Genomic DNA, 19,993 nt, shown 5'->3' with positions numbered 1-19,993 from the left:
TTTGAAAAAACAGAAATTCATTTTCTCACAGTTCCAGAGGCAAGAAGTCCACAGTCAAGTTTACTGTAGATTTGGTTTCTGGTCAGGACTCTTCCCGGCTTGCAGACATCTAGCTGCCTCCTCACCATGCCCTTGCAAGGCATTTCTGCAGTTCCTCTGCACAAAGAAAGAGTTCTCTGGTGTCTCTTCCAATAAGGACACTGAACTCACTGGGATCAGAGCCCCACCCTTAGGACCTCATTTAACTTTAGTTACTGCCTTAGATGTCCCACCTCCAAATATAGCCACACTGGGTGTTAGGGCTTCTACATGTGAATCTGAGGGGACACAAACATTCAGTCCAGAATATTCCACCCCTACCCCGCCAAATTTATGACCTTTTTGCATGCAAAATACATTCCAACAACCCTCAAAGTCTTAACTCATCCCAGCATCAACTCTAAAGTCTGTATAGTCCAAGTCTCATCTAAATCATATATGGGTGAGCCTTCAGGTGCAATTTACCCTGAGGCAAAATTTCTCTCTAGCCGTGAACCTGTAAAATTAGAGAAGTTACTCACTTCCAAAATACAATGGTAGGACAGACATTCCCATTACAGAGAGAGAAATTAGGAGGAAGAAAGGGGTATGGGTCCCTCAAAAACGCAAAACCTAGCAAAGCAAATTCCACTAGATCTTAAGAATAATCACCTTTGGTTACTTATCTTTGGTTACGTCCGGCTGCCAGGCAATGTAGGTCACGTTGTAGGTGGGAATCATAACACTCTTGCAACTTTATATTCAAACCAGCAATTTTACATTCTGCATTCCACTAGAATGTAAAGCTCCGCCAAGGGTATTTTTGCGTGCATTTCTGGCTTTTGTATCCCTAGCATGCAGAACAGTGTTTGCCACATAGTAGGCATTTTATAAACATCCGAATGAATGAATGAATAATCCCTTTAATTGGAAGGCGCTCTAAGCCTGGTTGTGTACCTGGGGAGCGGGCTCTGCACTGGGAGCTCATGAGTTTAATCAGTTGGGCTGCAGTACTGAACAAAACCACTTTTCTCAAAACTTTTTTTTTTTAAGATTTAAAAAATTTTTTAAGTGCAATCTACCCCCCCAACCACCCCAAGATCAAGAGTCACACGCTCGATGACTGAGCCAGCCAGGGGCCCTACAGAGCTTTTGATTTAAGATATTTTTCATCTTTAGGGAAAGAAAAGCTTGCCGCGTCTTTGATTCCTCCCACCACGGAGGAGAGAACCACGGGAGAGCCACGCTTCTCTAGTAGCTGTGCCACTTGTTGACCCCCATCAGCCTTGTGCCCCGTTTTCACCCACACAAATCATACCAAGAGCTTTATAATCCTGTTTGCCCACTCTCTGAGCAATGCCTTTTTCAGCGGTTCTCTAAAACCTAGCCTGGCCGCAAATGCCGCTTTCTCCACACAGCTCCCTCCCGCCAGCATTCTTAGGATACTAGCCTGTTCCCCTCCAACTGTTGCTCAGGCTCGGCTCGAACTCCCTCCCTGGTGAACTTCAGCGCGGGCCGCGCCCACTTAGCTTCTCCCTATCCTCTAAATGAAAGTCTCTTAAAGTCCGCGACCATCTCGGCCGGTCTCCTGAGGAGATATGTGGGCAGGCCTGATGCACCGCCCCTGGTGAATGTTACAAATTCACGGCCCAGTGGCTAAAGTGGCCTAGAAATAAGGTGAAATAAAGCGTTTCCAATAGCTTCTCACCGTCTAGTGCCTTCCCGCGAAAGGCGCAGAGAGGACGCCCGCCTCAGGGCAGTAAGTGCGGAATCCCCTCCCGGCGAACGGCCTGGAGCCGGCGCTGCAATATGACGTCACAGGCCGAGCCTAGCGCCAGATTCCGGGTCTCTGGAACAACGCGCGTTGGCCCTCGTCGGCCGCCGTCTAAGGCGCCTCTGAGGGTCTGTCAGTTGCTGAGGTGGGACGCGGGGGCTGTAGACACTGAGGCAAAGTGTTGGGGGAAGTAGTATGGTGATTGTCTCCAGCGGTGAAGATCGAGGCTATCTCTAGGTCAGTGTCGGTTCTGGGAGCGTTTCGCGGCCAGGGAGAGCGCGTTGGGTTTGTGGGTGGGTTTTTTGTTTTTTTTTTTTTTTGTCCCGGAGCGGGTTGGGGTAGGTGTTGGGGGAAGCGAGTGGGAATTCTCGCTAGGGGGTTGTGTTGGAGGATCACTGGGCGTTCCCTGTGGAGGGAGAGCTTGTGAGGTTCCGTGTTAGGACGAGAACTTGGGGGAGAGTAGCGGTTTGGAGTGTCTGGTTAGGGGAAGCGGGAGTCGTGTCGGTGTTGGGGACAGCGTTTGGGGAGTTCTGTTGTTGATGCTTACCACATCCTTACTTTTAAAGATGGGGTTTCCGGCCTCTTGCGCCGATGTTTACTGTATATTCTTGCAGAAAATATGTTTTCATTTTTACTTCCGACCCATGTAATGACATGCTCGAATTCCTAAATAGTCCAGAAAATAATTCTTGTTAAATTTTAGTGTATTTCAATTTTAATGTTGGGATCATTGTGTAGGTACTGGTATAATTTTATACATTTTGAATCTGCTGTCCTGCCAGCTGTTTCTATATTATAACTCTTTGGAAGTTTTCGTCTTTCTTTTCTTTTGTTTTAAACTATTGCAGTTATGTTCTATCGCGTGGATGCTTTAATTTGGGTAAAACTGATGTGGGGATAGGTCCAATACTTTCAGGAACATGTGATGGATTTCCTTTAACACAAGTGTTTTGTTTCCTTGACCAGCTGTGGTGGTGAAAACACTTCCAGATGTTTTTTAGACAATCTGTTTATGTTTATTCTTAAATAGTTTATACTGTTGTTGTCATCGTACATGGTGTGTGTTTTATTCCCCCCCCCCTTATGACCACTCCCACTCCCTCTTTTTTCGTTTCTTCTAATTTTATATAATGCACAAAAGCAAAAAATTAAAAGATATACTTATTTTGTCCCCTCAGAATACTAACATTACTGCCACTAGCTTATACATTGATTCCTTTATATTTTCTAGTTGAGTATTTTTGTTACCTGCAAGTATTTTGGCCAGGTGGCAAGTGTATGAACTGTGAAGTAAGAAGAACCTGCTTCTGCCTCTGACTTGGGTAGGTTAATGTCTGAGTCAGTTTATTTGTGAAAAAAGCTGTCATAATTCCTACTTCATAGAGTTTTTATGAAGATTAAATTAGCAAATGTTCTTCAAGTACAAAGTGTGGTGCTGGCACTTAGTATAGTCTGAATAAATGGTAACTATAATTTATCAAGTTTTTATTCCTCTTTCTCCAAGATTTTTCCCCCCAGCTTTATTGAGATACAATTGACATATAACATTCTGTAAGTTTAAGGTGTCAATGTGTTGATATAATACACTTATATATTGCAAAATAATTACTACCACAGGTTAGCTAACACCTGCATCATGTCACATAATTACCATTTCTTTTATGTGGTGAAAACATTTAAGATCTACTGTCTTAGCAGCTTTCAGTTATATAATACAGTCTCAACAGTAATCAGCATGCTGTACAATGCAGCTCCTCAAATAACTTAAAAATTACTTTCATTTATATTTTTCTTCTCTCTCTTTATTTAATATTTGATTTATAGATTACTAGATTTCCCAGTGTCTTATATTCCTGGAAGAAACCATACTTGTCCATAGTGATTTGTTCTTTTAATATGTGGCTGGGTTCCATTTGCTAATTTTATTTAGTATTTTTGCATCTAGAAATAAAAAGATGTCTTGGATTTGCTTCAGAATAATCCAGTGGTGAAGGGAGATGAGTGGTAGTGTAGATAATACAAAATTAGGTTTGAGTTGATAATTTTTGAAGGCATATAATGGATGTGAGGAATTTGATTATACTATCCTTTCTTTCTTTCAGAAAGTGGATGTGTGGGCAGGGGCAGAGGGAGAGAGAATCTCAAGCAGGCTCCACACCCAGCAAGGAGCCCGATGTGGGGCTCAATCCCATGACCCTGAGATCATGACCTGAGCCGAAATCAGGAGTTGGATGCTTAACCTACTGAGCCACCCAAGCACCCCTCCTCTTTCTTTGTACATAGGGTTTTACTATACTGTTTCTTCTTCTTTGGCTTGAACTTTTTCATAATAAAATTAAAATTTTTTTGCTTCTACATTTATAAGTGAAACTGATCTGTCCTTTTTTTTAAAGAGTATTTTTCAAGTATAACACTAAAAATGAAAAAATAGGATATTGTAGCACCCTAGGAGCCCCATCTCATCCTAATCTCCTCCCTTCTCTCCAGAGGTAATTATTATCCTAGAAACATCATATTAAATTTGCCTGGCTGTTAACTTTATACAAATGGAGGGGCGCCTGGGTGGCTTCAGTCTGTTAAGCGTCCAATTCTTGATTTCAGCTTAGGTCATGATCTCAGGGTCCTGGGATCGAGCCCAGTATTGCTGGGTTCCCTGCTCAGCCGGGAGTCTGCTTCTCCCTCTCCCTCTGCTGCTTCTCCTGCTTGTGCTCTCTCTCTCTGTCTCTCTCTCAAATAAATAAAATATTAAAAAAAAAACTTTATACAAGTGGAATCATAGGGTACATGTCCTTTTGTATCTAGCTTCTTTTGTTCAATATTTTGTTGTGAAATTCATTTACGTTGTTGCATATAGCAGTAGTTCATTTTTTCCCATTGCTCTGTGGTATTCTTTGGTGTGATTATTTATGCATTCCACTATTAATAGACATTTTGCTTGTTACTGGCTTGTGTCTATTATAAATAATGCTGATACGAACATTTTTGTACATGCATTTTGATGCATGAAAGTTCTGTTGGGTATATACTTAGTAGAATTCCTAAAGTGTAGGGTATGCTAGGTACAAGGAGAAAGGACAAATGCCCAGTCATAATGGGAGGTTCTTAGCATACCTCACTCAGTAACAGAGAACAAGGAGACAAAAAGCTAGAAGGCTATAGTTTAACAGTGATCAGCAAAGTTTCTGTAAAGAGCAGTGAGAGAGTAAATATTTTAGGCTCTGCAGGGCAGATAGTCCTGCACCTTTTCATCTCTGCCCTAGTAAGATGAAAGTAGCCTAGAGAATACATAAATAGGTATGGCTGTGTTGCAGGAAAACATTATTTACAAAAACAGGTCACCAGCCCACTATACTGCCAACCCCTGAAGAATTAGGATAACTTGATTAACAAACTTGACCAGTGTAAAACACTCCACCCAATGATTTTTTTCAAATGCACATGGAACAGTTATAAAAAATTTAGCATATGGTGGGCCATAAAGCCAGTCTAAACAAATTTCAAAGGATTGAAATGATACAGAATACTTTCTCCAACTACAGTGGAATTAAACTTATAAAGCAATACCAAAATGATAACTAGAAAATCTCCCATTTTTTGGTAAGCATACCATGCACATCTAAGTAATTCATGATTCAAAAAAAATTACAGTGGAAATGTTCTGAATTGCATTTTAATAATCCTACATGTCAACTTTTGTTGAATTCAACTGAAGCAATCAGTGGAGGGAATTTAGACATGTATTAGAAATGCATGTATTCGGGCACCTGGGTGGCTCAGTTGTTAAGCGTCTGCCTTCGGCTCAGGGCATGATCCCAGTGTTGTGGGATCGGGCCTCACATCAGGCTCCTCTGCTGGGAGCCTGCTTCTTCCTCTCCCACTCCCCCTGCTTGTGTTCCCTCTCTCACTGGCTGTCTCTCTCTCTGTCAAATAAATAAATAAAATCTTAAAAAAAAAAAGAAATGCATGTATTAGAGGGGTGCCTGGGTGGCTCAGTCATTTACACACACACACACACACACACACACACACACACACACACACAATGGAATATTATTCAGCCATAAGAAAGAAGGAAACCTTGCCATTTGCAACAACATGGATGGACCTTGCATTATGCTAAGTGAAATAAATCAGAGAAAGACAAATACTGTATGATCTCACTTATATATAGGGAATCTTAAAAAATGAAACAAAATGAAAAAACCAAATTCATAGATCTAGTGAACAGATTGGTGGTTGCTAGAGGCTGGGGTGTGGGAGTAGGTGAAATGGGTGAAAGGGTCAAAAGACATAAACTTCCAGTTATAGAATAAATAAGTCATAGGGATGTAATGTAGAGAATGGTGACTGTAATTACGAATACCATATTGCATATTTGAAATTTTATAACTGTATGGTGACAAATGTTAACTGGACTTATTATGGTGACCATTTCATAATGTATACAGATATTGAATTGTTACATTGTACACCTGAAAGTAGCACATGTCAATTATACCAAAAATAGTAATAATACGGACAGATAGTATTTATATATGTAAAGGACTATTATCATTTTTCATGTGTCATTTTCATGTCAGTTTCAACCACTGACTAAACTTTTTTTAGCACAGTTGACACACAATGTTACATTAGTTTCAGTTGTGCAACTTAGTGCTATTTGAGGAGTTTTGTACATTACTATGTTCATCATAACTTCTTTTTTACTCTTGTCTATTTCAATTACTTGAGTTTGCTGGGTCTACAGTAATACTGTGCAAATGTTGTTAATTTCTCTTCTTTTCTTTCATATTGATCACTGCTATTTGATTCTTCTAACGATGTGGTAAGACCAGTGATGAATGAGCATGGTGGGACTTAGTCCTTTCCATGCTTCATAGGAATGCTTCCAGCATCTCACTGGCTCTCCATTGGGCATGTAAAGTGGTGTGTTTTTTGTTTGTTTTTTGCTTTGGTTTTGTTTTGCTTTAGATGTTTTTCCTTTTTTCCTCTTATCTTTTGGAAAGAAAGACAGCGTGATTTCCAACTAACATGTCAATTACAAGTCCCAACTCCATTCCTTCCTCTTCATCCCCAGAAGTAACCTCTAGCTTGAAATTTTACATTATAATAATTTTTGGACTTTAAGTGTGTCTCTACAAACAATATATATTCTATTTCTGTGTGCATTTAAGAAGTTTATGCAAATGGTGTTATACTTGATATATCCTTTTACAAGAGATTTATAGGATTTTATTTTGTTCTTGTTTTATCAGCAAGCTGTTTTTTTCTCCCAACACTATTGACATCAAATGTGTGGGAGTTTGTCCCCACACCAGCCAATTCTCCCAACTCCCTGGACACCAACTGGGTGTCCTAAAATTCAACTCAGTTTTGTTGCTAACTACCAGGAATTCATGTAGATCCCACAGATTAAAGGCTCAGTTTTGCAAGACTGACCACATTTCAGATACCAGTCACAATTCCCAGGTTGCCACTTGTACTTCTGACCAACTGGCTATAAATAAGGGGTTTCAGGGATTTGGTGGCTCAGTCAGTCAGGCATCTGACTCTTGATTTTGGCTCAGGTCATGATCTCAGGGTGGTGAGATCGAGCCCCACACTGGGCTCCGCAGTCAGCTGGAGTCTGCTTGAGAGTCTCTCTCTTCCTCTTCCTTTGCCCCTCCCCTGTTCTCTCTCTCTTAAATAAGTAAGTCTTTTAAAAAAGTAAATCAGGGGTTTCTACACCCCCCCCAAGTTCAGTAATTTGCTAGAACAGCTCACAGAACTCAGGAAGATACTTTACTTACTATTACCAGTTTATTATAAGAGATACAAATGAACAGCCAGATGAAGAGGTACATAGGGTGAGGTCCAGAAGGGTCCTGAGCACAGAAGCTTCTGCCCGTATGGAGCTGGGGTACACCACCCTCTTGGCACCTCAAAGCATTCAACTCAGAAGCTCTCCAAACCGTGTAATTTAGGAGATTTTGTTGATTATATAGGCACGATTATATGGTCCACTGGTGATTAAATTCAATCTCCAGCCCTTCTCCATTTCCTAGAGGTTCCAGGGGGTGAGGCTGAAAGTTCCAACCCTTAATCATGCTTTGGTCTTTCTGGGGACCACCCCCATCCTGAAGCTGTCTGTGGACCCCCAGCTACCAATAATCTCATTGGCATAGCAGAACTACTCTTGTCACTCCAGAGATTCCAAGGATTTTGGGAGCTGTGTGCCAGAAACCTGGGGCAAACACCAAATATCTATTTCCCAGGGTACCGTAATGAGTCTAAGGAAGTAGCCACTCCACTCCTAGGCTATAATAGGCTCATAACAAAAGGAATACTGAATTTTATGAGCTACTTTTTCAATGTCAATTTAGACTTTTCTCTTCTAACCTATTAATTTATTTTACTGGCTACTCTTGGCTGCCAACCTGACATCCATGCCCCTTTTGTTAAGAAAATCGCTATTTTATTTAGACAGCCATCCATCTGGGAACTTGACCTTAACCTCAGTTCAGTAGGAAATGCAGACTAGTCCTACAAATCAGGGTAGTTCCATTGCCATTTTCAGTTTCATTGCTATGTTCCAGGCATGAACATTTGATGCAGCTCTGATCTGTTAAGTGTGAGGGAAAGTCTGCCAAGGAGCTTTTGGGAAGTGGTTGAGTCCTTGATCTCCAATCCTAGAGATCTCAGTTGTAAACTCATTCGTGTCTAACTTCTTCCTACCTCTCTCCTGCCCATATGGAGGTCTACATTTGAGTTGTATACCATTCTTTTTAGGCTGGCACTGCAGGGAGACTTAGCTGAAGGGCCAAGACTGGGACAAAGCATTGTCAGGATTAGACATGGGAGTGGTAGGTATCCTTGTTCACTGTGTTTACCAGTTGGCCAGAGAATGGGTCAGAGACGAGCTCTCTGGGTATGGAGGATTCCGGAGAGCTAGAAAGTCTTTGAGAATAATTTGCTGCCTTGCAGGGTGAAGCAAAATTCAAATTGACTTCATAGTGTTGGTGTCCTCAGAGTGTGAGTTTCTAGCATGCCTCCAGGGCTTGGCCCTTGGGGAGACTGATCTCTGACCTGTGCTGCTGAGGCAAGGATGGGTCAGCCTTTGCATTCTGGCTTGTGTGGAAGGAGCTGGCTCGGTGTGCATAGCAAATATTGTAAGTACTGGTTCCAGGGGTTCTGTTTTTGCAATTATGACCATATGGCCATTCCAAGTATGATGTGGTAGGGAGTAAAGTTATTTTTTTTTTTTTAAGATTTTATTTATTTCTTAAAGAGAACACAAGTGGGGGGGGGAGGGGAAGAGCAGAGGGAGAAGCAGACTCCCCACTGAGCAGGGAGTCCAACAGTGCTGGGCTCGATTCCAGGACCCTGAGATCATGACCTGGGTTGAAATCAAGAGTCAGACACTAACTGACTGAGCCACCCAGGTGCCCCAGGGAGTAAAATTATTAAAGTGCATGAGAAAGAAAAAAAATTGTATTGTGAGGCTGTTGGTAAAGGAATCTATAATAATGGAGAGAGGCAGATGTGGATTCAGATTCCCACATTGCTGCTTAGGGAGGATGTTACCATGGACAGCACACTTCACCTGATCAAGCCTCAGCTTACTTATATTTAAAATGGAGACCATGCTTACGTTATAGTAGTATTGAGGATTAAATAAGACTATGCTCATGATTTTTACAGTCCCTTGGTCTTCAGATGGGATAATTGCTCCAGTGCAATAAACAAAAATTTTAGGAATGTGTGGGCACAGGTGGTTTTAAGGCAGTTTCCAGAGCCACCACTTGTATTCATTATCTTTCCTAAAACTGATCTGTGTGAAGACTTGGCAACAGACAAAATCATGAGCTGGGTTTCTTTCCCATCTCTTTCACATCCATTCTAGTCCAACTTTGCCCCAAAAAGTGGGGGGGGGGGCATTCCTCTCGCCCATCCCGTGTCTTCCTGTTGAGCATGGCCCCATGATATAAAAGCTTCCCTGGTGTTAAAGAGAGGAAATGTTGGGGCCCTTGTTAGAGTGAGTCTGCACGGCGAGAGAAAGCTGGGGTCCCAGGTACATGTCCTCTTACAGATGAATTTGCTCTTGAATCCACAGGTTCTAGTCTACAGAACAAGACATTATCAGTACTGGAAGAAGGAGGAGGTCCCAGTCTTGGGAGGTCATCATTTCTGGCAGCAGCCTGACCTGAGATATCTGACCATAACTTCCAGGCAGGCCCAGAGCAGACAGAAGACAAAGCGTACCCTGCAGTTGCTAGCCCTCTCTTTTTAGAACAGGAAAACATGACCACAGCCCGGGTAAGGCTTATTTTACCTATTTTGTCCTTTGTTTCCCAGTGGATTTGTGGAAGCTTCTAAAACACAGTCTGATAAAATGAGACAGTGTATGTTGATAAAGATCAGGATCTGTAGGAAAATAAGTTTAGGCTATAATCTTAAAATCTGGGCAAGTTAGGAAGCAAGATATATGGGTCATAGGATTCATACAAAGCCCTTAAGGATGGAACTGAGGTAAATGACTGTGTAAGATCTTGTGGGCTGCCTTAGCTTTGAATTTGTCTCATTTCTTAGCAGCTGTAATAACAAGAAAAACATGAGAAGTTACATGATTTGAGGTGTCTGTGAGGAGAAAGCAAACCAATTCTTCAGGGAAAGTAATTTCATTGCTCTTAGTGTTTAAGAAATTTCTTTTCCTAGCTCTTCACAGAGATTTTGTGGTTAGACAGTGTTCTCAATATTAGTCATGTAATAAAGGCATAGGATGTTTCCTTTGGCTTTTTCTCATTGTGTTCCTCACAGTAAGCTAAGGGGATAATGCCAAAGCAGAACGTGATTGGACAAAATTCTTCAAAAGCAGTGCACCTGGACGATAGAAGCTTCTGGCAGTCCATACTTTACCTAGGAATAAAGCCTAAATTATTTAATAAAATGAATGTGCTAAAACATCTTGACCTTTGAGTGGTCCTCCATGAAGAAGAATTCTGTCATATGGCAGAAGACACCTGAAAGTTCCACTCTTTGATAACAGCTTGGAGGACAGATAGTGGCAGTGCTCCCTTTATACCACAGGTTCAGAGAATGAAGGCAGTCAATTATTCTTGGTCTGGCATTGGTATTTTTAATTACTTAAATGATGCATGGTTACATTTGCATGTAAAAGATTCAAACAAAAAGAAGTATTTACACCAAAAGAGAATATCTATCCCCTTTCACCTCTTCCTGCCCAACCCAAGAGGTAATAGATGTTAGTAGTTTGGGTCTCCAGTCAATCTCTTTGTGTAATTGACAAGTGGTAGAAAATATTTATACACATTTTTATATGCATAAATATATGTACTTATACATATATAATTGTACATATTATTAAGATTTTTTCACATGTCTGGGATCATATTATATATACAACTTGGGGACTTCACTTTTTTTTATTTAAGAGAGTGCCTTGAAGATCATTGGCATCAATAGGTTTACATCTACCAAATTGGTTTATTTTTATTTTTTTTTTATTTTTAAGTAATCTCTATACATAACGTGGGGCTTGAACTTATAACCGTGAGATCAAGAGTCGCATGCTCTACCGACTGAGCCAGCCAGGTGCCCCACTACCAAATTGATTTTAATGTTCATGTAGTATATTATAGCATGGAGGTACTGCAATATATCCTCGACTGCTTTTTTTTTTTTTTTTAAGGTTTTCCATTTTATTTTTTAGGGAGAGAGAGCGCACGTGCACTCATGCACTCAAGGGGTGGGGAGGAGCAGAGGGAGAGGAAGAGAGAATCTTAAGCAGACTCCATGTCCAGTGCGGAGCCTGGCACAGGGCTTAATCTCACGACCCTGAGATCATGACCTGAGCTGAAATCAAGAGTCAGACTTAACCAACTGAGTCACCCAGGCACTCCCTTGTCTGCTTTTGATGAACATGTAGATATGGATAGTTTTTCACTGTTATAAACAAATAATGAACATTCTTCCTCCACATTGTTTTGTCTCTGCAAATATTTTTTTTCAAAGATTATCTTAGTACTCTTTTAGGCTAAGAAAACCAATCAATAGAATTCCATGGTGGTGGCGTCTGAATGTTTGTGTCCCCACAAAATTCATATGTTGGAATCTTAACCCTCAAAGATGATGTGTTAGGAGGTAGGGCCTTTGGACCAGGAAGGGGGCCCTCACCAGAATGCGACCATGCTGGCTCCTTGATCTGGGACTTGCCAGCTTCCACAACTGTGAGAAATAAATTTCTGTTTTTGTGGGCTACGCAGTGTCTGGTATTTTGTTATAGGAACCCGAGTGGACTAAGACACACGGTGCTGTGGTATGTGAAATACTCAGAGTGTGCATAACTTATCATGAGAAAATGATGAGAACGTGTTCCTGTCCCTCTTTTCTGCATCAGCTGTTCCACCTTAGACTGCATTGGCATTTGTTGTTACAGGCATCGTTGTCATTTGAGGACGTGGCTGTGGGCTTCTCCTGGGAGGAGTGGCAGTTACTGGCTCCGTCTCAGAAGGATCTATACCGGGATGTGATGTTGGAGAACTATAGGAATCTGGTGTCAGTGGGTGAGGACAGCATCACAATCCATGGCCTTTTCTTTCTCATTCAATAAAATCGGTATTGTCCCTGAAATACCTCCTGGTTTGGACTAACACATTGTGGGGGATAGACTTTTATTCCCTTCTTTGGCACTAGAGTGTATATGCTCTCCCTTCCCCAGGAAAAGGCTTTTGCTTTACCGAAGTACAAATGACGTACAGACCTTCTCAGTTTTCATAGATTCCCCAAGCTTAAATACTTGGTGCCAAGTTTTCAATGATTTCCCATTTTACAGGTTATCAGGCTAGCAAACTAGATTCACTCTTCCAGTCGGAGCAAGGAGGACCACCGTGGACGGTAGAGGGAGCAGCTCAGAGTCAAACCTGTCCAGGTGAGTGAGTGAAAACCAAGAAGACGGGGAGAAAGGACACTAAAATTCCAGTCGGTCAGTGAAAGGTTAACACTTTGGAAGTGTTGTGTGGAGAACTTTTCTTACACCAGTTGGTGACACAGAAATCTGAGCAACTCCTTTCTGTATCTCTCTTCTTTATTAGGGCTGTTGTTTGCCTGCTATTAAAGGATGAGGTCTTCCTTTTTTTCTCATTTCTAGATCTGATTACAGTCTTGGCTCATCTAGGATCCAGATTTCTTACCTGGTTCCCTCCTGCCCCACTTGTGCACGTCTTCTCCCTTTCCTTTTCTGCAGCGTTCCCACCTCCTGTTCCCCACTGACTTGTTCCCATACAGATGGCTTTGCACTTGGCACAGTTCTCATCTTCTGCACATCCTTGCCCCTTTCGAAAGGGCTGAAATCCCTCCCTGACAACCCACCTCACCTGAGGTCATCTGAAAACTACACGTACCTTGTCTCTGAGGGTACCTTTATCTACTTATTCAGCCTCTGCTTCCCCAACTTCCATGTTCTGTGTTTTTTGGTGTTTTTTTTTTTTTTAATCTTCTGCTTGATTCTCATATTAAAAGTTTCATTCTCAAGGCCTAAGCTCTCTGTTCTCTGCGGGAGAGTCCCAAATTGACCCCTTCTACTAATGTCTAATCTGCAGTGTAATCCCCTGTATGTTGCCAGCCTCCACGGCAGCTGCCCTTTGATGTCCTCCTTCCTGTCTGCAAAAGCAGAGTCCTCCTTTCTCCCAGATTATGTCTTCACCGTGATAGAGTGTATTCATATATATTTGAGGAGTTAAGCTCTCTGTACTCTGACAGTTATTCCCAAGTTGACATCTCCCCTTCTGTAGTCTGATCGGACCTCTAAGTCTGTATTTTGCCAGCACTGAGGATAATTATCCTGTGAGGTCCTCTTGCCTTCAGCTGTGGTGTTGGAACCTGAGATCATTTCTCCTCCTGGTGAATACTTTTACTCCTAGTGCATTTTACTTAGGTTCTGCTGTGCTGCTGTATGAGTTAGGTGCTTGGTCACCTGTGAGTTACCTTGAATTTTCTGTATTCTTTCTTTTTTTTTTTTTTTTTTTAAAGATTTTATTTATTTATTTGACAGAGATAGAGATAGCCAGCAAAAGAGGGAACACAAGCAGGGGGAGTGGGAGAGGAAGAAGCAGGCTCATACCTCAGGTCATGATCGAGCCCCACATCAGGCTCCCTGCTCAGTGGGAAGCCTGCTTCTCCCTCTCCCACTCCCCCTGCTTGTGTTCCCTTTCCTGCTGTCTCTCTCTGTGTCAAATAAATAAAATCTTTTAAAAAAAATTCTAGATGGACATCTGTGTGTCTGGATATATTGGACTGGGTGAAGTTGTATCATTTTTACATAGAAAATTGAAGTGTTGACTACAGTATTACTCTAAGTAGGTGATTGGTGTTTTATATAAATTCAGTTTTGGTGTGCAGGTGGAATGAAAGGGGAAAGGTTTAGTAATGAGGCAGTTGTTGAATATTTTACCTCAGTAATCTTGGGATGAGATGCTGTAGGTCCTACATTCTGATTTTCCAATTCCAGTCCTTTGTTATGAAAACCCACACTGTTTATGTTTGATCAGCATTTGTTTGATGTCTCTGGATGTAATTTTCATATTCTCTTTGCCTGTCCCTCTCCCAAAACTCTTAAGACTTGGAATCCATGGACTTCTTGACCTGGGCCTTCCTCTTTCTCTGTCCATTCTTCCTACATTATCTTATCTGGTTCTCTGTAGTCAAAATATTTGAGTACTGTTTATATACTCATGACTTAAAATTGTTATCTGAAGGGGCACCTGAGGGATTGAGTTGATTAAGCATCTGACTCTTGATCTCAGCTCAGGTCTTGATCTCAGGGTTGTGAATTCAAGGCCTTCATTGGGCTTCAGGCCCACTTAAAAAAAAAAATTATCTGAAGTCTAGAACTTTCTCCACACTCATAGATCTAACTGGATACTTCATATTTGTTCTTTTTTTTTTTTTAAGATTTTATTTATTTATTGGACAGAGATAGAGACAGCCAGCGAGAGAGGGAACACAAGCAGGGGGAGTGGGAGAGGAAGAAGCAGGCTCATAGCAGAGGAGCCTGACGTGGGGCTCGATCCCATAACGCCGGGATCACGCCCGGAGCTGAAGGCAGACGCTTAACTGCTGTGCCACCCAGGCGCCCCTTCATATTTGTTCTTGAATGTATATATTATCTCAAACCTGATGTGTCCCTCAAAATGGAGCACTTGATTCCCCACAAATGCCAAACCTCTCTCCCTAATTGCCCTCATCTTATCCAATGGCACCAGCAGCTACACAGATGCGTAAGCCACATATCGAAAACCTATCCTTGATTCCCTTTTCTTCCTCTAGCATTCATTCTTACAGTGAGCCTTATCTTTTCCTCCTGTCATTGTCTTCCTTTCTCTGTACTGTGTCCTTGTTCTTGTACATTTCTCCATCTGCATGGTGGTCAGTCACTCTGATGCTGCTGTTACCTCTTGCCTGAACTCTGCTGTAGCCTCTTGTGTATTCTCTCAACAACTTCATCTCTCCAGTTCATTCTTCATATAGCAGTTGTGTGATTATTGGTATTTTGGGAAATACTAATTCAGAATGGGTTGTATTCCTTCCAAAAAATGTTCAGTGGCTTATGGCCATTGCTCTTAGTATAAAACCTAATTTCTAACAAAGTCTTCCTACGTCATCTGTATGGTCTCAGTTCTTCCTCCCTTTTCATTCTTTTTTTTTTTTTTCTAAGATTTTATTTATTTATTCGACAGAGATAGAGACAGCCAGCGAGAGAGGGAACACAAGCAGGGGGAGTGGGAGAGGAAGAAGCAGGCTCCTAGCGGAAGAGCCTGATGTGGGGCTCGATCCCATCACGCCGGGATCACGCCCTGAGCCGAAGGCAGACGCTTAACTGCTGTGCCACCCAGGCGCCCCCTCCCTTTTCATTCTTATCTATTTCCACTCCACTCAAGCTCAGGATAGTCCAGGTACACCAGCCTCTCTTATGTTTCTCGGTCGTGTCTGTTTTTCTGCCTCTGGGTTTTTGCATTGGCTGTTCCTTCTTGCAAATTTCTTCATCAGGTTATCTACATAACATTGCTCATTCTTATCCTATGATGTCACCTTAACTTTCCTTGTCTCGTGGATGACTATTTTATCTAAGATTAATCTGCCACTACTCTGTCATCTCCTTCATACATACCATTTTGCACAATCTGTAACTTTTTTATTTCTTTGGTTACTTGTTGATCCTCTCAACCCCCCATCTTGCTCTCTCTCTGGTTACTAGAATGACAGCTCCATGGAGACAGATTATATAAGTTACCTTAGTGTGACTGATATATTCTAATTCTAATATTCTAATATATCATTCTGATGTTCAAGTATCATATTGTAGTATATTCCTGAAAACCGGCACATTCAATATTTGTTGAATGAATGGATCCATCCCCTCTGTCTTCTTTTGTTCTATTCCAGTCACAGTATGGTTCTATTTTTACTTCTGTCTCCATTTTGCAAGGTCGTATTTGGAAAGAATCCCAAGGTATACTTTTCATTGTAGGCTGTCCATTGTTGTTTCTTTCTTTCTTTTTTTTTTTTAAAGATTTTATTTATTTATTTGACAGAGAGAGAGACAGCCAGCGAGAGAGGGAACACAAGCAGGGGGAGTGGGAGAGGAAGAAGCAGGCTCCCAGTGGAGGAGTCCGATGTGGGGCTTGATCCCAGGACTCTGGGATCACGCCCTGAGCCGAAGGCAGACGCTTAACAACTGAGCCACCCAGGCGCCCCTTCCATTGTTGTTTCTAAAGTAGCTGTTCTTCCCTTTGCTGTTTTATAATATTGTCTTTTTTCACAGAGCATAGGGTATATTTCTCTTAGACAGGAATCTTATAAAGAGCTAGCCCAAACCATGACATTTTTTTTTTTTTACATTTTTCCCCCTAAAATTATCATGGATGTTTTCATTGTTCTTTTTCCTAGAAGAAATATGGGAGATTGACCATATGCAGTGGCACCCAGAAAACCAAAACGAGAGTAAAACTTTGGAAAGATATCAGCAAAGTTACGCACTTGGAAATAATTTCGATTTATGCAAAAGTCTTGTTCCTTTAACACAAAGGCACAATAAGTTTGGGTCACACTGTAAAAGCTTGAAATCACATTTAGGTTTTGTTACCCAGAATAGAAGATATGCTAGAGAGGATTCTGATGAGTTTAGTGGATGTGGGAAATCATCAGTCTGCACTCAGCAGGATACAACTCTTACTGGAATTAAATGCCATGGATGCATTCAACCCAGTAGCGCTAAATCACAGCTCAACGAACATCAAAAAACTTATACAGAAGAGAAACCACATGAATGCAGTGAGTGCGGAAAAGCCTTCTCCAGGAAGGCACAGCTCATTAGGCATCAGAGAACTGAAAGAGGAGAGAAGCCGCACGGATGTAATGAATGTGGGAAAACATTCATGAGGAAGATTCAGCTCACTGAACACCAGAGAACTCATACTGGAGAGAAACCCCATGAATGTAATGAATGTGGAAAAGCCTTCTCCAGAAAGTCACAGCTTATGGTGCATCAGAGAACTCATACAGGAGAGAAACCCTACGGATGCAGTGAATGTGGCAAAGCCTTCAGCCGGAAGTGCCGGCTCAATAGACATCAGCGATCTCACACTGGAGAGAAACTCTATGGATGCGGTGTATGTGGGAAAGCCTTCTCCCAGAAGGCATACCTCATTGCACATCAGAGACTTCACACAGGAGAGAAGCCGTATAAATGCAGTGAATGTGGAAGAACTTTCTTTTTTAAGTCGGACCTGACCAAGCATCAGAGAATTCATACGGGAGAGAAACCTTACGAATGCAGTGAGTGCGAAAAAGCCTTCAGGAGCAAGTCAAAACTCATTCAGCACCAGCGAACTCATACTGGAGAGAGACCATATGCATGCAGTGAATGTGGCAAAGCCTTTGCCCACATGTCAGTCCTCATTAAACATAAGAAAACTCATACAAGAGAGAAAGCTATAAATTCACTGAAGGTGGAGAAACCTTCCTCAGGGAGTCATGGCTCTTTATACATGAGTGATCTTGCACAGGAGCAAAGCGAGATGAACACAGTGCCTGTGGAAATACCTTCTTTGGGAACTCAGCCCTTGTTAAACCTCAGTGAGTTCCTTGGGGGTAGAAATGTAGTGTTTGTGGAACAGCCTTTTCTAAGAAGTCAGGCCTCAGTAGATAATCGGGAATTTGCACAGGGAATAAGTCTTGCAAATTCAATGAATCTGACAACACCATCTGTAATAAATTATGTCTTATATGTTACAGACATTGTGTAGGAAACAAAATCCCTGGTACCAGAATGTATCTGATACCAGAAAAGCCTTTAGCAAGAATCCTCCACACATTATATGTCAGTTCCTTTTGGACAAAAATGCTATGGATGCAGTGGTGGTGGAGGATAAGTCTGTGAAAATTCAGACTTATTAAATATCTATGAAATCTCACTGAGCAGAGATGCAGCTATTGTGGGGAAGCCTTTTCCTGGAGGTGATATCTCCATTGGAATCAAAGAATTCCCACAGGACCAGAACATTAGGAAAGAATGTGATGATGTTTTCAATGATAAGTTCTACCTCATCACATCAGAGAAGTGTAGAAAAACACCTCTAGACACTGCATATGGACAACATTTTCAGTAAAATATGGAAGAACTCCTAGGAAGGAGAAACCCCTGAAAACAATAAAAGATGTAAATTCTGAGATGGGAATTCTATTGCCAGACTAACTAATGTGTCACAATTTTATACCTTGGGAATCTGGGAAAGACTTCTCTAATAAATGAAATCTTGGACACTAGGAATTGCATTATGCAGCAAAAATCTATGAATATGGTGAATATGGAGACACAACTTTATTAGTCTCTTATGGCTGCTATGACAAATTACCATAAATTCGGTGGCTTAAAACTACACAATATTATCGTATAGCTCTGGAGGTCTGAAGTCTGAAATGGGTCTCTCTGGACAAGGGGTTGACAGGGAGAACCCATTTTTCTTTGCCCTTCCAGCTGCTAGAAGCTGCCCAAATTTGTGGTTTGCAGACCCCTCCACCTTCAAAGCCAGCAATGTCTGGTCAACTCTTCCATCATTCTGACACTGACTCTTGCCTCCCTCTCCTACATTTAAGGACCTGTGTGACTACATTGGGCCCACCCAGATAATCCAGGATAACCTCCCTATTTTAAAAGTCAGCAGTTAGCAGTCTTAACTCCACCTACTTTGATTCCCCCTTGCCTTATACTGTGACATATTCACAGGTCCTGGAGATTAGGATGTGGACATCTTTGGGGGGCTATTATTCTGCCTCCGTCAGACCACCTCTGGCACCCAATTATTTGTGTCCATACCACGTGAAAAATACATTCACTGTCTCTCAGCACCTCCAAGTGTCTCAACCTATTACAGCACCAACTCAAAGTCTAACATTTCATCTAAATCTTATCAGCTCACAAGCTCTAAATCAAGTATTGGGTGAGGCTCTGGTTATGATTTGTCCTGAGGCGCAGTTCCTCTCTGTGAGCCTATGAAACTCTAGAAACAGTTCATATGGCCCTAAAATACCTAATTGCATCTTTTATTTTAAATGCCTTTTGCCATGTAATGTAACATATTTACAGGTTCTGGGGGTTAGGGCATGAACATCTTTGGAGGGCCATTCTGTCTACCACAAAAACATTAGATTTCAGAGAATTCATACTACAGTAAATTCCTACCTAACCATTAAATAAATCTAGAGAATCGTGTTCACAGAGTAGTAATTATCTTTGATCGTTATGGTCCAAATACGGTAACTTTTTTCTACAATCAGGGACTCTTACGCCTGTGTCATGAGATGTGACCAGCATGGAATACTATTGAAATATGTAAATCAAATGATGAGCACTGGAAAAGAGCTCCTAAATGCACTGAAGGAACATGAGATTTATGTGCTGCAAATGCTGCCAAATGTATTTGTATTTATTCTGAAATTGTATGAATTACCATATCCTATTCTGAGTATAGAACGCATATTCCATAATGCACTCAAGTAACAGAACTCTTCACGGCCAATTCCAACAACCTTTTTTCTTTAACAGTAAATGGTTAGTGTATATACTCATTAAATAACAAAAAAAACCAGACAAAATATATGAATGGCCTGTTTTCAGACATTGGGTAATAGATCAGCACAGCTAAC

At 41.4% G+C, this 19,993-nt stretch overlaps 2 protein-coding genes across 9 annotated transcripts in view; one reads left to right on the top strand and one right to left on the bottom strand.

Moving 5' to 3' along the window:
* Positions 1–1,818, bottom strand: part of ZNF613 (zinc finger protein 613) — a 55,572-nt gene extending 53,754 nt beyond the window's left edge. For 5 of the 6 annotated variants that reach the window (XM_087871163.1, XM_087871162.1, XM_087871170.1 and 2 more), the window contains exons 1-2: positions 1,727–1,818; positions 30–156 (exon numbers count right to left, since the gene is read on the bottom strand). The gene's annotated coding sequence lies outside the window, so the exon portion shown is untranslated. Of the gene's footprint in view, positions 1–29; positions 157–690; positions 869–1,726 lie in introns of all 6 variants that reach the window. The other variant, XM_087871165.1, reaches the window with a different exon arrangement.
* Positions 1,819–1,864: 46 nt separating this feature from the next.
* ZNF577 (zinc finger protein 577) lies at positions 1,865–18,517 on the top strand. 3 transcript variants are annotated; one of them, XM_087871194.1, is made up of 7 exons: positions 1,865–2,029; positions 3,024–3,114; positions 3,895–8,940; positions 9,885–10,087; positions 12,228–12,354; positions 12,624–12,719; positions 16,736–18,517. In XM_087871194.1, exons 4-7 carry the CDS (start codon positions 10,073–10,075, stop codon positions 18,091–18,093), a joined length of 1,596 nt encoding a protein of 531 aa, XP_087727320.1. In that variant the 5' UTR covers positions 1,865–2,029; positions 3,024–3,114; positions 3,895–8,940; positions 9,885–10,072; the 3' UTR covers positions 18,094–18,517. The 3 variants fall into 3 exon arrangements, with proteins under 3 accessions (XP_087727320.1, XP_045631173.1, XP_087727321.1); XM_045775217.2 differs by lacking the exon at positions 3,895–8,940; XM_087871195.1 differs by lacking the exons at positions 3,024–3,114; positions 3,895–8,940.
* Positions 18,518–19,993: the final 1,476 nt, after the last annotated feature.

Source organism: Ursus americanus, chromosome 21 (assembly GCF_024610735.1).
Source record: "Ursus americanus isolate L20-20 chromosome 21, mUrsAme1.1.p, whole genome shotgun sequence".
Classification (NCBI taxonomy): domain Eukaryota; kingdom Metazoa; phylum Chordata; class Mammalia; order Carnivora; family Ursidae; genus Ursus; species Ursus americanus.
This window is presented reverse-complemented; position numbering and strand designations above follow the sequence as displayed.

Bases quoted from the DNA above. Each gene is read 5' to 3' on its own strand.
- ZNF577 (XM_087871195.1), top strand. The intron at 12,355-12,623 runs GTGAGGACAGCA...CCCATTTTACAG, and splicing joins TAGGAATCTGGTGTCAGTGG to GTTATCAGGCTAGCAAACTA. The intron at 12,720-16,735 runs GTGAGTGAGTGA...TCTTTTTCCTAG, and splicing joins TCAGAGTCAAACCTGTCCAG to AAGAAATATGGGAGATTGAC.